Source organism: Phodopus roborovskii, unplaced genomic scaffold (assembly GCF_943737965.1).
Source record: "Phodopus roborovskii unplaced genomic scaffold, PHOROB, whole genome shotgun sequence".
Taxonomy (NCBI): domain Eukaryota; kingdom Metazoa; phylum Chordata; class Mammalia; order Rodentia; family Cricetidae; genus Phodopus; species Phodopus roborovskii.
Window position 1 is genome coordinate 12,371,201 of NW_026125281.1, and position 16,337 is coordinate 12,387,537.

Genomic DNA, 16,337 nt, shown 5'->3' on the forward strand with positions numbered 1-16,337 from the left:
TGCCAATAAAGCCACCTTGAATCAAGGATGGAGTCAGCAATTACCTGACCAGGAGTAGCAATAGACTTGTTGGAGGACTGGGAAATTCAGATAGAAAGAAACTGGAAGAGAGAAGGAGGGGCTGAGGGAAACTTCTGGGGCTTTTGATCAGGAAAACATGGAGTGTAGGGTCAGTCAATCATTTCTCTGCTGTTCTTTGGATTTATTGGGTTTTTATCACAATTCCTGACTCCCGAGTTTGTATTACTATTAGTATAATTTAGGCAAACATTACACACAAGTTTCAGGAAGTCCCTGAGATTTGCTAGATTCACAAGGTCCTTCCATTACCAGGATTGCACGAATAGTAATGATTGCTGAAGAGAGGACACTCTGATCTGTAGAGCCGCCTGTAAGTCATGCAGAGAGCTCCAGGGTTCCAGTTTTAATGAGTTGTGACCCATGCAGAGGGATGCCACTGTCTTTGAGTTTTCCATACTCCATAACCTCACTGGTTGAAGAAATTCGACTTTCGTGGGATTTTTACTTTGATCTGTTGTCAGTTCTCTGTCAGGGATGAGTGGACATTTGTTCACCTCTCTCCAGGAGCAGTGTCACACACAGTGTAACACTATACACACATGCATACACACACGGGGGGGGGGGGAAGGGGGGGAGACAGAGCATGTATGCTATTCTTAAATCACACTAAGGTAATTGCCAACTCTATTGATAGATGAAATTAAGTTAAATTGTCTTAACTAACCAGGCAGGAAGTAAAGTACATGGCTGGAAGTTTCCATTTTGCTCAGAAATTTGAACTCAATCAAAGCTGTCTTCTGCTCAGCCACTCCCCAAAGCGGGTGGCTCACAGTATCATTATGCCATCTCCTCACTTCTGTGTGCAATTTAGCCAGATGTTCTAGGAACATAAGGATGAAGATGTGAAGAGGTTTGGCCAAAAGAAACAAGAGCAGACTTTTTACCGCAAAGCTGATCAAGACCACAAAACACTGGCCCCTCCATATGAAGCTGGAACCAAAAGTTTCTCTAAAATAATGGCTATTCTTTCCTTGTGAATGAAGTCATAGCCAGATTCATTTAGTCTTTCCCAGCTGTGAATTTGTTTTCTGCGCCTGTGTTAGTAGGCTTTCTATACCTGCACAAATATCAGAGATGATCAAATGATAAAGAGGAAAGACATATTTTGACTTATGGTTTTAGAGATTCCATAATCATAATTGATTAGCTCCATTGCTTGCAGCCCTGTGGCTACATCATGAAGGGAGCTCCTGGCAGAGGAAAATGGCCCATTTGGTGGGGTTTGGAAGGGAAACAGGAACAGATAGACACACATGTCTTCAATGACCCAAGGCCTCCCAGTCTAGAGCGTCTACACACACACCCAACCTCTTAAAGCTCTACTCTCTCATAATAGTACCACACTGGAGAGAGCCTTTGTATTTAATGTGTCAGACCATTACAAGATTCCTAGTAAGTGCTAATATTTAGCTTTATCTATAAATGTGCTGCACCAAAACACTTACTTTAGGACTCTGAGAAATTACTAGATTTGAGTTTTGACTTTATATAAATAACTCATACCATTTTTCTGAACAAAAACAAATTTAAAACCCAGGTATAAAAATATTTCAACCTAAACATATATCAAAGGAAGCATGACATCTCATATAGACTTAGGATATCAGCACAGTGTTAACAACCAAAAGTGGAATGTTCATTATCTACCTCATAAATGAGGCAGCAACACTCTGTGTGTGTGTGTGTGTGTGTGTGTGTGTGTGTGTGTGTGTGTGTGTGTGTGTGTGTGTGTTACTGTGCCAGGCTGACACTTGTCTTTCTGCTCCATGATAGGCACCTGTGACCCCAGACCCACTGACATGCTCTTAGAATGCACACTTATACTATGGATGGGGTGGGCAGGCATGGCTCTTTGCTTGGTACTTGGATACTATAAGAAATGCCTCTTATCACTGTTCCTCTTCTGTCTGCATTAGCTCCTCTCAGATGGACTCTATTTAATGTAAGTAGCCATAGCAACTGCATCTTAGGTAGAGGGATCCAGCTTATTCACTTCATCTGCTGAGCAAAGAACGTTCCCTCGCTTACATTGCTTCTGGGCTGTTGCGAAGGGGTTGGTTACTCCACAAGCATTAGGCTTCAAGTCTCTCATGAAGTTCTTGAGCTGGACAAGGCTGTAGTAACAGACATTAAGTTTTTGTTTTTGACACAAGGTCTTTCTATGCATTTCAGGCTCGCCTAGAACTTATAATTCTCCTGCCTCAGACTCCCAAGTGCTGCAATTGCAGGCTAAAGCTCCTAATTCTGTCTTTAAAAAATCCCTTTCCTTATACAGCATGGCTCCCAGACTGAGCCGAAAGTGGTAAGCAGATGCTTCTGAGAAGCCCAGGAGAGAATGTGGAGCTAATGGTCAGTCAAGGTTCATGCATGTTGGGTTTCCATACATTCCCTACCCCAATCACCTCAGCAATCCCTCCACAGAACCATGAGGAGGCAAGTATATGTTAAGCAGGAAGTCATTCTATATTGCAAAGAAGCTTGGAGCAAAGCAAGTTTATTGATATGAGATTCTCTCTTTTACCCTGCATAATTTCTCATGATGTTGGCTATGAAGAAGGAGAAACGGTATAACTTTAATATCAATATAAAATAGAATGTATATGCACTTGCATTTTTTACACTAAAAATATTTAGTTCATGTAGATCACATGCCAGGCAAAAGACACTAATGTGCTTGCAAAGGAAATTAAGAATAATGGGAAAAGTCCTCAGACCTAAAGTCAGGAGGCTCAAGCTTTAGCCGCAGTCACAACTCATGAGCAGCAGAGAGTAAAAAGATGGATAAAATACTTCCAAATTATCCTTCATATTACATGAAACGATAGGCATTTCACACATGTAAGAAACTAAAAAGTATCAAGTGAATCTGTTTTGTTAGAAATCTAAGATCTTACAAAAGTTTTATAAACTAGCAATGTCTATATTACAGAGATACAGATTTGTGATTACTCAACAAATGAGACACTCTCAGTAGTCAATGTCATTTAGTCACCCATAAGCACATGAAGCACATGGGTGGTAACAGGGATGATCTTTAGTGGTGCAGATCCTGACTTCTTCTAGGAGACCTCCAAGGACATCCTCTGAAATGCCATAAATTTCAGAGAAGTGTAAGCAGCTCTCTCTCTCTCTCTCTCTCTCTCTCTCTCTGAGACATATACATCTTTCTTTTGACTGCAGTCATATACAGTGAAGAAGTAGCTTGTCCAAATTATTTAGCAAGAGGATGGGTTGACATATGCTTTCTCTTCTGCCAGCCCTGGAAGGAACTACTCATCATGGTTGCGATGGGGACACAGTTTGATTTGGTTCATGCTCATTCAGCTCCCAGCCGCTTCTATAGCTAGCTTACACAGTCCGGGGCTATCCCCTGCCTTTGCTGCGTCATCTCATGGTATAATCCTGCCACTCAGATCTGTCTTTTCCCTGGCCATGGTAACAGGTCTAGAGGGAAACACAAAGCCTGGCCGTTCAAAGTCCTCCCTTCCATTTGTGCCCAAGAAAGCCAAGACAGAAAGATGCTTTTTATTTCCTTGAGACCATCAGCTGCAGTGTAAACAGCTGCCTCGGGGTTGAGGAACAGTGGAAGAAATAAACAAAATAATGAATTCCAAGAGCCATTTGTGAGCTCCAGCATGCTGCAAGCCGCCAGCCCTTACTTCCCCTTCTCAATATTGCCTGCAAGCCAAATTCCTGCCAGAACTCCCTCCTCTGCACCAACCGGCGGTCAGATGGCTCCAGCTCCGGGGGACAGCTCAAATTCCCAAGCCCAAGGGGGTCGAGGTTATAACCTTAATGAAATTTGCCAATAATCTTCTAATCCCTACATATATGGATACATATATGTATATTATATATGTATATTATGCATGTATCATACTACATGCCACACACATGTTGTGTGAATGTATGCATGCATGCATGTATGTATGTAAAACTCTCAGGAAATGGCTAATCATTCACCAGTAGTCACTTCTAGGATCAGAAATTAATAAATATTGCCTAATGATTAGAAGAGATGGCATAAATCCATAAAATGCATATGGATTTAAAAGTCATGCCTTTACTTCATGGGAAAGAAATTTCAGACTTGCATTTCTAAGTAAGCCTACTTCAGGACAGTTGGTTTCCAGCCCCGGGCCCTTCTTCCTCCCTCCTCCATTCCCTCTAACAAAACTCCTTTTATCTGGGCATTATTTAAGCCTGAGGACCCCACACTTGTATCAGACTTGGTGGAGAAAATCTGGGTTCTGTGTTCACCACTAAACTACTGTCAACTCATTCCTGCAGCCACCTTTATCTGACACATCTCATTATGTGTAATAATGAACTTCTTTTTAAAGGCAGTTCATTTGAGGTTTTCTCTCATTTGCAACGAAAATAATCATTGCTGGTTTAAAAAAAAAAAAAAGCTGCACACATTTGGCTACATGCTCCTCAGATACATTGAAGCAATGGATTAGGGAGGAGGAAATGAGCTATTTTACATTTAAACTTTTAAGGAAACAGCTACCAAACTGAGAAAGAGGAAGAGGGCTCCTAAGAAAATAATAATTAAAATACCCCAGGAATGCTGGGCTCAGAGAGGACTCAGTGGGTAAAGTTCTTGTTTATAAGCATAACGACTCAAGTCTGAATCCCAAGGACCCATTCAAGCCAAGTGTGGTAGCACATGCCTGCAATCCTAGTGCTCATACATGCGATGGGAGGCAGAGATGGACAAAGATGGCCAATTAGTGTGGCATACTCAGTAGTGAAAACTAAGGGAAAAAAAAATAAATATAGAAGGTAGGAACCAGCATATTAGAGTAGAGTATCCTCTGACTCTTGCACATTCTCTGTAGCAAGTATGGAACACACACACACACACACACACACACAGGTTTCTACTCCTGTGAAGAGACCATGACCATAGCAACTCTTATAAGACATTTACTGTTTCAGAGGTTTAGTCCATGGTATCTCCAACCAACATTTTGGGGTCTCCAAGTCAATTCAGGCCTCACCGTCACAGCTTAACACCTAGCTTAACAGCCTCTCTAGACTTCCATGCTGGGACACCCATGCCACACCCCTGTCCTCCATGAGATGGATTCCATAACCCCTTTCTTCTAACCTTGACTCTAAAGCCAGAACAATGTAGCCAAAGCTACCAAGTTCCGTTGCTTGTTGGGGCTGGAACATAGCATAGCCTCTTTGTTGAATTACAACTTTGCCAGCTTTCTGTTTTCCATGGTTTTCTTCATTGCCTAAGCTTGGATGTCCTGGAAATTGATCTGATATAGACCAGGCTGACCTAAAACTCAGCGATCTGCCAGTCTGCCTTCTAAGTACTGGGATTAAAGGCGTGTACCACCACACCTAAACCTAAACTGTTCTTTAACTCCTTGTCACAAGTTGGAAGCTTAGCTGGACGAGAGCTTGCCCTGAGGTCACCGCACCTTTTATTTCTTTTCTTAATCTGTTTATTTCGTTAACACAGAATATTGCTCCGTTCCATTCCCCCTTTCTTTTCGGTCTGTCCACTTTGCATTTTTCCTTGCTCAGTTTGTTTCTTCATTGTAAATCTTCATTAGCAGCAACACTAGTAACCACACAGCAAAGCCCATGCACAGCGGCTGTACTGAGATCTCCTCTGCCAATGCAATTCATCCCAACTCTTCACTTCGGCACCAGGCAGATTCTTTTTCACAAAGGCAAAAGCAGCCACATCCTTCACCAAAGTATGACAACAAAGCTCTCTAGGCAACACACTAAAATTCTTCTTTGAAATCTCTTGAGCCAGGCTCCCACAGTTAAATTCGCTTGCAGCATCACTGTCTTCCATGCTCCTACTATTAAGCCCGGCTTAAAACAGTCAACTGATTTTCTAATTCAAACTCCAGCTGGTGATGGTGGTGCACGCCTTGAATCCCAGCACTCAGGAGGTAGAGGCAGGGGGATCTCTCTGAGCAGACAAGAGTAGATCAGCCTCGTCTACAAGAACTAGTTCCAGGATAGCCTCCAAAGCCACAGAGAAACCTTGTCTCAAAAAAACAAATAGACAAACAAAAACTAATTCAAACTCCCATAGTCTACATTCCTCCAAACAAAAGCATGGTCAAGCCTATACCCTGGTACCAACTTCTGTTTTAAAGTTTCTATTGCTTGAAGAGACATCTTGACCTCAGCAACACGTATAAAGGAAAGCATTTAATTGGGGCCGGCTCACAGCTTCAGCGGTTTAGTCCATTATCATCAAGACAGCAGCATGCTGGCAGACATGGTTGCTGGAGAAGGAGCTGAGAGCTCTACATCTCCATCTGCAGGCAGCAGAGGCAACTGTGTCACTGGGAGTGGCTCGGACATATGTAAGACCTGAAAGCCCGCCACCATAGTGACACACTTCCTCCAACAAGGTCACACCTATCCCAACAAGGTCACATCCTTATGGGCCAAGCATTCACACACATGAGTCGATGTCGGCCATACAAACTCAAACCATCACACATAACATGTATGAGAAGTTAAATACAGGAGCTTCCAGAGAATTTAATATTGGAGCAAAGAATGCCCCAAACCCCTACCTGGTATTCACTAGATTAAAGAGAATAATTCTGAAATAATCTGTTTAAAGACAGTTCCATCAAAATAATAATCATTCTCTCTTCTGACTGAAGACGGAATCACAGTTATCGAAGGGAAAAAGAGCCAGGCCCTGTTGCAGCCACCCCTTGTGAGAGCTCCAGTTGTCTCAGATTTTACTTTGCTCTATTCTCTTGAGACACACTGTTCCAGTGAGCCACTTGGAACTCAGTGGCCATGTAGGCTCAGAGGCCTCATCATAAACAGGGATCAACTCCCAAAGACGGTCCACAAAAGACCACTTCCCTCCAAGTGAGGTGAGGCATGCAGAGAATCGTGGCAGAGACTAAGACTGTGCTACTTCTAGGCGCCCCCCACTGCCACTCCAAGTCTGTAACTCTGAGGTAGCCATGCAGCAGGGGCATGCAATCCCATTACTGTCTGTCTGGGCCTGGACAGTGAACCCTAGGCTCCCTGGAGAGCTGGGCTTGAGGAAAAGATGGGAAACCAGAACATTTTACCTTGAAGTGTTTCCCTATTTCTGCTTTAATTCCCCCCACATCCCTTCAGGTTCAAAGAGGTGAAGAGATGACAAGAAACACACAGTTCTGTTTCTCCATCGGTGAGGTGTCTGGGTCTGAGGAAAGCTGATTCTTAATCACTGCGGGTAAAACTGCCCCTCAGTGCACATCTGTTCAGTATGGGATAAACTTAAAATGGCAGGGCCTCTGGCCCAAAAGGAAGGGTTCTGAGGCTTTCCAGACAAATCTTCTTAGGAAAATGGACAGACGAGTTAGGGACAAATAGAAGAAAACCTGAACAACAGCCTAAATAACTGCTCTCCAATGACGCGATGGCTACGGTTGTGTATCAGTGTTTCTAGGATCCTGTGCAACATCAGATACACAAACTGTTCTGTGGGACACAGATAGTTGCAAAATAACCATGCAGACAGTGGAAATTCTCCCACCCTTGCTAAATGTACAGTTTGTAGTTCTCACTCCAGTCCCTCTGGAGTGGAGTATTTGAAGATGGAATTTTAAAAGGGGTCATGAAGGTAAAATGTGGTCGGTAGAGTGGGCTCTAAACCAACCTTTCTGCTGTTCTCAAAAGAAGAAATTAGGACACAAACACACAAAGAAGGGAGGATCTTCTGAGGGCAAGCCGCCTGCATGCCAGGAAGAGAGGCCTCAGAAACGCCACATTTCCTGCAACCTGGATTCTTTGCTCTTTCTGTTCCAAAAGTCTGAGGAGCAAGTATAGGGAACCCAGACTGCCTTACTTATTAGTGCAATTGCAGCCAATGAATCCTCACTATTAGATGTCAGAGAACACCAAGGTGTGAGCAAAAATGCATATAGCCACCTCCCACACACACCCAAGTGGAAGGGCTGCCCTTGTTGGGTTACAGTGGCCACATATGGAGAGAGATTCGAGTGGGGATTGAGATGGTGACTAACGGGGATTTTAGCCTTAAAAGTGAACGGTTGAGAGTGTACTAGGATCATTTGTGTAGCAAATTTAAAAGGACGCCTTCAGCTGGGGATGCAGATCGATACTAGGCTGTGTGAACTAGCAAGAGCAGAGCCCAGATTCAGTCTCAGAAATATAAGAAAAAATTAAAAGTGGTCAGGGATAGAAGGGAGGGAGGGAGGGAAGGAGGGAGGCAGGGAGACAAACAGAAAAAGAGAAAACCCCAAAGCAACCTTCTTTCAAGGCACTGTCCTGAGCATGCACGCAGCACACTTCAGCTAAATCCTGCTCCCTGTGCGGATTTACTCCATTGCCCAGGACCCTCTTTGCACTTGCAAGCCTGCATCACAGTGCCATCCATCTTTGTAAGGCTTTGTACCTCTCTCCATCCCTCATGCTTGGCACACCGGTTCCCTTTTAACTCCAGAGTTTCTGACTTTCACTCCAAGAGCAGCTCAAGTGCCAGCCATTCTATCAGCGTGCACAAATGTCTTTCTTGGTGAGTTCTGCACCCCTTCATCATCTTAATTGTATTCATGACCATAACGCCCAATGGTGCTACAGTCAAATAATGCACCTTTGGTTGAATGATTGGCATTTCTCTGTTGGGTGGTTTTGCCGTCAGAGCATCCCAAAGACCTGGCATTCTATCTGAGTATCTTAACAGGCAGACTGCAACCAGGACATAAAGTTCTTCCCTCAAATTGAAACAAGGGGACAACTGCATGTCTGGGTCACCTGAGGCCCATTTGCTGTACCCACTAATGAAAAGACTTTTATTCAATTCTGTGTCCACAGTAGATCTGCATCAGTCCTCTCGTGGCCTTTGACAAACATTACCTTTTCATGGGCTTGGGTGAGCACTCTCTCTCCAGGTTGGAGCAGGTGTGTTTCACGTGCATGGCATTATAGGAAGTGTGGGTATAGTCATTTTCATCGCTGTAGTCAGGACCAAGTAATGTCCGGGCCCAAGTCCCCATGTCATAAGGAGGAAGGGTTCCTCCAAATTCAGAGGGCAGAAACTCAGGATGTATTAGCTGGTGAAGGCTGTTTAAATTGTTTCCATGTAGGAAAATCTGGAAAGGAAAAAAAAAATAAACAACATAAAAATTTAAAATAGGACAAGTGTTCAGTCTAATGCACAATTTAACCAAGACAAATTGTGTGTGTCTCTGGTGAGATGGTGTTCAAAGAGGCGATTTATTTTGTGCCCATGGTTTAGTCATCATAAAAGGCTATTTTAGGCTGGGCGTTGGTGGCACATGCCTTTAATCCCAGCACTTGGGAGGCAGAGGCAGGTGGATCTCTGTGAGTTTGAGGCCAGCCTGGTCTACAGAGCTAGTTCCAGGACAGGCTCCAAAACAATACAGAGAAACCCTGTCTCACAAAACAAAACAAAAAGGCTGTTTCAGTGCTTAGAAAATTGGTCAAATTGGTAGTCGTTTTAATAAACGATGTTTAAGAGTACAACGGATGTCATTTGGCAACCACTAGAATGTGCACACAGCACATCCTAGTCACTCCTAAGAATGGGGAATGGGGAATGGGGAAATAATGGCAAGTGCTCCAAGGCTACCCATGCTTTGAATGCCCTGCTCCTACCTGAGAGCTCTGACACCCCGTTCCAACATCTTGTCAGGCCCCACCAAGTACAGCCTCTCCCTGTAGAGGTCCTGGACCCTCGCCCATTCTGCTTTTCCTCCTTCAATCAGTCCCAGGCCCTATCCATGCTGATTCTCCATGCCCTCCCTCCCTCATACTATTCTGTATCCGATGGATTCTAGCTCTGTTCCAATGTGTTCCATTGGGTCTTAGGGAGAGGGATGATGGTATTCTATTCTGCTGACATACCCTGTAATTCCCAAGATGGTGTGTATGCACTAGATAGACACTCAATCAGTTCCTGTTCAGTGTAGAAGCATAACTCGAGAATGTGTTATAGGAAGATCTTTGGGGCAGTTTTCCTTTCTTGTTTGCATAGTGTCCTGGTACCCGAACAAGTTTGCATTTTTTGAACACATAGTATTTAATGATCTAAAGTGGCCAAAATGAGGGATGGGGGAACCTCACATTTTAGTTATTTTTTTTTTAGATAAATCCACAAATGGCATGTAATAAGTAGATAATTGTCACTGACTACAATTTAGAAATTGATCTTGAAAGTTGATGTAAAGCACATCTGTAGTGACGTTGGTTCCTAGGCATATTGCAGGCATGAAGCAATTGCATCCAATGCATGAGTTACACACAATTACTGACATGAGTAAGTACGTGTCACTCAAGTAGAACACCGTCAATTATATGCTTGGGCACACGTGACACAGCTGACAACGGCGACATTCAAATGTGAGTTTGAAAACACCCACATTCGGACTTCAGCCACAAACTTCTCATTCTCTGCACTTTACCTGCCCTGGACATAGCATCATGTCAAGACAAGAGGGGAAGGAAGGTAGGTGTGGCGCTCCGCCGGGTGCTACAGTCCCTGGGAAGACAACGAGCGTTTTTGACATTACAGTTGGATATGACTGAAAGTTAAAAAATTTTGTTGTGAATTAACTAAAGTATTCTGGCTTTTATGAAACTCTGTAGTAGACGCTGGAGTATTAGAAGCATGTAAATCCTGTCCCTGGTGTTTCCACTCAGCATTGTGTTCACACACCAAGTTCTTAAAGGACAGGGCATGCTGCTGAAGATGACGCCTCTGGGACCCCTCCTGATTGTGTAGTGGGACAGAGCAGAATGCAGAAGTAGGAGGCTGGGCCCATTTTTACTGGGTCAAGAGCTCCGAAGCTCCCTGTTTGATTTAGCAGACAGTGTCCACTACTGTCCTCGTTCTAGGTAGATGATGCGGGCTTTGGAAGGCCTGGAGTCATGTTGCAAACAATACCAGCACATGGTTCTTGATACTGTCCTGGGCAGACTATAGAACGTCTCAGAAGGTTCTTGCTTCTTGATGCTGGTGATGTCTAGTTCTAAGTTCTGTCCTTGTTTGGGAATTGGAACTTGTCCTTGTCTCATAGTCCACTACAATGTTCTCCCAAAACCAAGAAGCATGCAAGGCTTAGGAATTTGGAAACCCAGTGTGTGTGTGTGTGTGTGTGTGTGTGTGTGTGTGTGTGTGTTCATACTACTTCTTATCATCAGTCCCATAACTATGCAAGATAATGGATATCTAATCATAATTGTGGTTATCATGATACAATGTATTTATATATTGATTCATTGTGTTCCTTAAACACATACAACATTTACTTGTCAAGTATGTTTTAGTAAAACTAGTGGTGGGAAAGAGATAGAGGGTAAAGAGGAATAAAATCGCCACGTGTCTGGTATGTGAATGGCATTACGCTCTGTGTTTTCATATGCTGCCTCATTAAGTTGCTTCAAAAAGTATGTGGTGTAGGAGTTAGTTTCTCACATAAAAAATGAGGACAGTGCGATTCAGGGTAGCTAATGGATGCTTGTTACTCAGCTGAATAGAATTCCATGCTGCCCCTGCTCTGATGAAAGAGGCTTCTCAAATTGACTGATGTCATTATTTCAAGCTTTCCTTTAGACACTGTTACATCCAACGAACAATACTTTCAACCTTACAGACGACGGATCTGGCTGTTGCCATCCAAGGGCCAAGGAAGAGGACAAATATAAAGAACCATTTTTCATAGTGACGACACAGGACGAAATGGCTGCTACGGACGTAGTCCATAAACAAGAAGTAGCAACTGGGTGATACCTATAATCCCAGAACTCCAGACTTGGAAGAGAGAGGGTTAAGATTTTGAGGCTAAGGCCTGGAGAGATGGCTCAGCAGTTAAGAGCACCTGTTGTTACTCCAGAGGACCCAGGTTCTCTTGCCAACACCCACATGGCAGCTCACAATCGTCTAACTCCAGTCCTATGGCCTCCATGTTCATTGCATGAATGTGGTAAAAGTACATACATGCAGGCAAAGCACTCATGTACATAAAATAAATCTTAGGAAAAAAGAATTTGAGGGTAGCCTGGGCTCTGTAATAAGACCCCCCACAAGGAAACAAACATACCCCTCCAAAGCAAAGACAAAAAGTGGCTTTTTGTGCAGGAAGTGGCTTCATGCACCATTCCCACAAGCATCTGCAATGAAATTGGATCTGGTATTTGCATGTTTTCAGAGTTTCTTTTGGTTTGTCTGGCACTCTGAAAATAACCCATTATGCTGAATTATTGATTAGATAAAGTCATTTGCAAACTCCTGCTAAGGTGCAAATGTTCAAAAGTTGCAAAAACCATGGTAAACACTACTGGCGGTGGGGGTGGGGGTTTACACAGACAGAGTGCGTACTTGTCACCACACACTGGCAACTTTCTCTCCCCCATTCAGAAGTTAAAAGGCACTGTCTTCTCATTACCCGCTTTCTTGTCTTGTCTTTAAGGAACGGCTTGATGAGCGTGTACAGGGCATGGATGTACCAGGGCTGGTTGACAAAATGGACTCCTCCAAAGCGGGCAGGAAAGCTGTCCTGAGAAAGAAATACACAGAGCAAGAAAGCACATCAGTTTCCCACCGTCCAGGCTAGGTGACAGCAGCATAGCAATGCAGGGGAGAGCCTGCTCCTCTGGCAGAAACTTCCACTTCCGGGTAAACAAAGACCTCACACCCTCAGCTCCTCTCCTGCCTACCTTTCCTGACTCTCCTCTTGGATTCTTCTGTCTCCTTTCCCTCCACAGCCTAAGAGTTGTGCGTACGTCAGACTAGTCTTCCCAAATGGCAGTGACTGATCGATCTAGGTGGTACGGAAGTATGTGAGACCCAGATCATTGGGAGTGAGAACTTGGCAAGCATTTGGTAAGCAAGCTTCAGTCCCTGAAGGCCTGAGACAGCTCGCACTCTGCTCTCCTTCCTCTTTCTCTCCAGGGTATTGTGTTAACTTTACAATAGCCCAGAGCTTGAACTGCTTGGGCGAATTGAGCAGGTTGCACAGGACAAGACTACAAAAGGACCCCAAAGGATTTACAAGACTACAAAAGGACCCCAAAGGATTTACAAGACTACAAAAGGACCCCAAAGGATTTACAAGACTACAAAAGGACCCCAAAGGATTTACAAGACTACAAAAGGACCCCAAAGGATTTTATGAGCTGAGGTTCTCTGAATTGATCCTGGTCTGACAACATGTGCTGATGGTTTCTGTCTGTACTATCTGTCCACCCCCACCCTGGAAACACACAGCAGATCCTAGAGCAAAGATAATGTTGGTTGACTACCCTAACTGAAGAAGACCGTCCCCCTCCTCTGGTTTGAAAATATCAGGCCTTAAGAGCATTTTCAAAATGGCTTTTAGCTTGGAGTCCAGGTCAGAATATAAACCCGTGCTTTGCAAGCTGATAAACTGCTCTGAGGGTTTGAGATCCACAGGAGGCGGGATCTTGGCCAGGAAGTTCTGATGTGTGGTTTTAGCAGACTGGGTTCACCACTGCTAATAGAATAGAAACAGAGGCAAGACCTGAAATCTATTTGTGTCACCAGGCATGCTGTCATTCAGGTTCATTGCAAACAAACATCTTGTTTAGCAAGACAAGAAGCAGGGCAGTTAGCAGTTGGGCAGCGTGCACTCTCAGTGGGTGTATGGGATGCCATGCCTCTTTTAGTATGATAACAAGCAAAGAGGACCAATCGCTTTCCCCAGAACTGTCTGCATCTATAGGATCCCTAGGCATCTGCCACGAGGAGTTGAGTTTCAATGAAAGACTATGGAAATGAGACTAAGGGCTGCCGTTCGAATGTCTTAAACCTAAGTTTTACAATCTAGCAAGACATTTTACAAAATAGGACATTTGAAATATCTTAAAGGCTAAACTAGACAATTTCAGTTTATGTATTCATTTTATTTATCTTGATTTTTAAAACTCAACAGAACCACCACCCAATATAGGGATTGAGCAATCATTTACACTAAATTAGTATTTGCCAAAGCGCGTGATGTTCTCCAGACACGGCATGGCTGCTGTCCTCTTTAGTTCTCCACCAACATGACATCAAAGTAGATCTTACACAAATTTTGGCCCACTGTCCTTCTATCAAGGAGAGTGGGAGGGACTTGGGAGACAGTGCACTACAAGGAGGCCTGGCTACCTTCCAGTGCCCAGTCAGTCTCGGCGATGATAGTTTCCTTTGGTGGAGAAGCAGGCCATGATCACCCTTGTTCTTGTAAGTGGTACCTCACCCTCATTCATCACGCTAGGCTTGAGTAGAATTGGTTTTTCCTTTTTCTTTTTGGCCTGTCTGGGGAGACTGGATGTTTGCCTCCCAAGGACAGTGGTGATCTTACTGTTACATCTGCTTTCAGAAAAGTCAGTTTTCCATAAGCTGGGTTTGTGTGTGTGTGTGTGTGTGAGGAGGGCAGCTGGAGTTTTTGTTTGTACCAAGCATTGAACACAGGGCCTTGTTCCTGCTAGGCGAGCACTGTACCAGCAAGCTACATGCCTAGCCCAATGCTGTCTTTTTATGTCTAGCACGAGACTCAACAATGGTTTTTCATTCCTTAAAAACAAGAGGTCACCCTGCAAAGCGCTTCCCTTGCGAAAAGAGCAAAACTTTAGTTTCATTTTTTGGTCCTTTCGATCTCTTGTTCAGAAACACAACTTACATGATGAATGTGAGCTCTAGCGGCTACGGAAAAAGAACAGGAGTGACATATTTACTCACAAAACCCTGGCTTTCCTGTCTTTTTAATTTTTACTGGAACTAATTAGAATGTGTACATTTGTATTGTAGTCTTTGTACTCTATATTTTCAGGTTAGTAAGGTGGAAGAAAATGTAGAGAAATACTCTAGAGACAGTAGGAAAAAATCATAATGACAATTTAAAAAATACCTAGAGACCCTTATGAGACATCAGTCATCAACGATATAAAAAAAACCATCCTCTGTTTACACCCGGGGAGGTTGAAAAGACGAGCTCCTTGCAGCAGTTCTAAGTTCTTTCTAATTTGGCTCAGGTTCATGATTCTGCCAGAGAGAGTGCAGGCTTTCATTGCCCTCATTCAAGTCAGCCTGGGAAAATATGCAAACAAAAATACACAAACCTGGGCTTGGGTTCAAGTAGAAACAGGGCTATCTTTTCTTCAGGTCCCTCTCATAACCTTCAGATGAAATGTCTTCCTGCTTGATAACGGCCATGTGCAGATGTTTTGGGGAAGCCTGGCTGTGTGTTAATTTGTGTGTACATGTGTGCGCATGTCCAGCCATGCAAGTGCACACGAAAATGGAGAGGGAAATATTGATATTAGGAAAGCCATTGTTGTAATTTGAATTTGGAGTGTCCTCCATGGTCTCATGATTTGAGTCCTTGCTCCCCCGGGTTGGAGGATGCATTGGGAGCTTGTGGCTCTGTAAGGTGAATGCTAGGAATGGACCTTGGAAGGCTGTGTGCCAGCCCTAGCTCTGCTTTGCTCTACACTTCCTGCTTCCTGATCTGCCAACCTTTGGCCAAGCTGCTTCAGCCACTAAGCCTTGCTCACTGCAACAAATTGTTTTCTCTGAAACTACTAATGACACACGCTCTTCCTCCCATGATGTCCTGGTGGGAATTCTGTCACAGCACAGTGACAAACAAATCAAGCTTCTCGGAGTTAGCGTCTGTCAGTGCAACACCCTTGGCTGACTACATAGTGAACTGCAGTGGAAGGAGAAGCTGTCATCACTCAGGTATCTCCCACAATCCTAAGGGGCTTCATGGAGGTGCATGCCTTGTGGGCTAGAACAGATCTCAAATTGCCCGGCCTTGATCTAGCTAGTTCATGCCTTGTCCTGCTTTGTTTTAACACATACTTATGAGTGCCCATTATGCCAAACACTGGGTCAAATATGGGATACATTGTCTAAACTGAACTTATCTTAAATGTTGAATTGGCAGAGTCTTTTTCTTCTTCCTGTCACTTGAGAGTTGCCTGTGCCCCTGCCTTACCACACTAGCAAAGGCAACATAAACTGTCACCCAAGTGAGGGTAAAGCTAAATAAAGGATGTCCCTGTATGGAACATGATGGGAAAGACCCAGAGTTAGTCCAGAACCTTCATCCCCAAGGTCAGCAGCTACCCCTTCATTCATACGTATTTTGTCAGTAGACACCATCTGGAGAGAAAGGTCTCCCCTCAAACTTGCTTCGGTAGTGATAGCTTCTTGACCTTCCCTACTGGGAACTTATGTTCATATATTATTTATAAATTATTACACC

The 16,337-nt window shown here is 43.8% G+C and overlaps 1 protein-coding gene across 1 annotated transcript in view; it reads right to left on the reverse strand.

Moving 5' to 3' along the window:
- The window catches only part of Clvs1 (clavesin 1), a 176,785-nt gene that overhangs the window by 6,950 nt on the left and 153,498 nt on the right, over nucleotides 1-16,337 (reverse strand). Inside the window, exons 4-5 of the mRNA XM_051197367.1 lie at nucleotides 12,510-12,620; nucleotides 8,959-9,194 (exon numbers count right to left, since the gene is read on the reverse strand). Coding sequence (XP_051053324.1) covers nucleotides 8,959-9,194; nucleotides 12,510-12,620 — 347 coding nt within the window. The remainder of the gene's footprint in view (nucleotides 1-8,958; nucleotides 9,195-12,509; nucleotides 12,621-16,337) is intronic.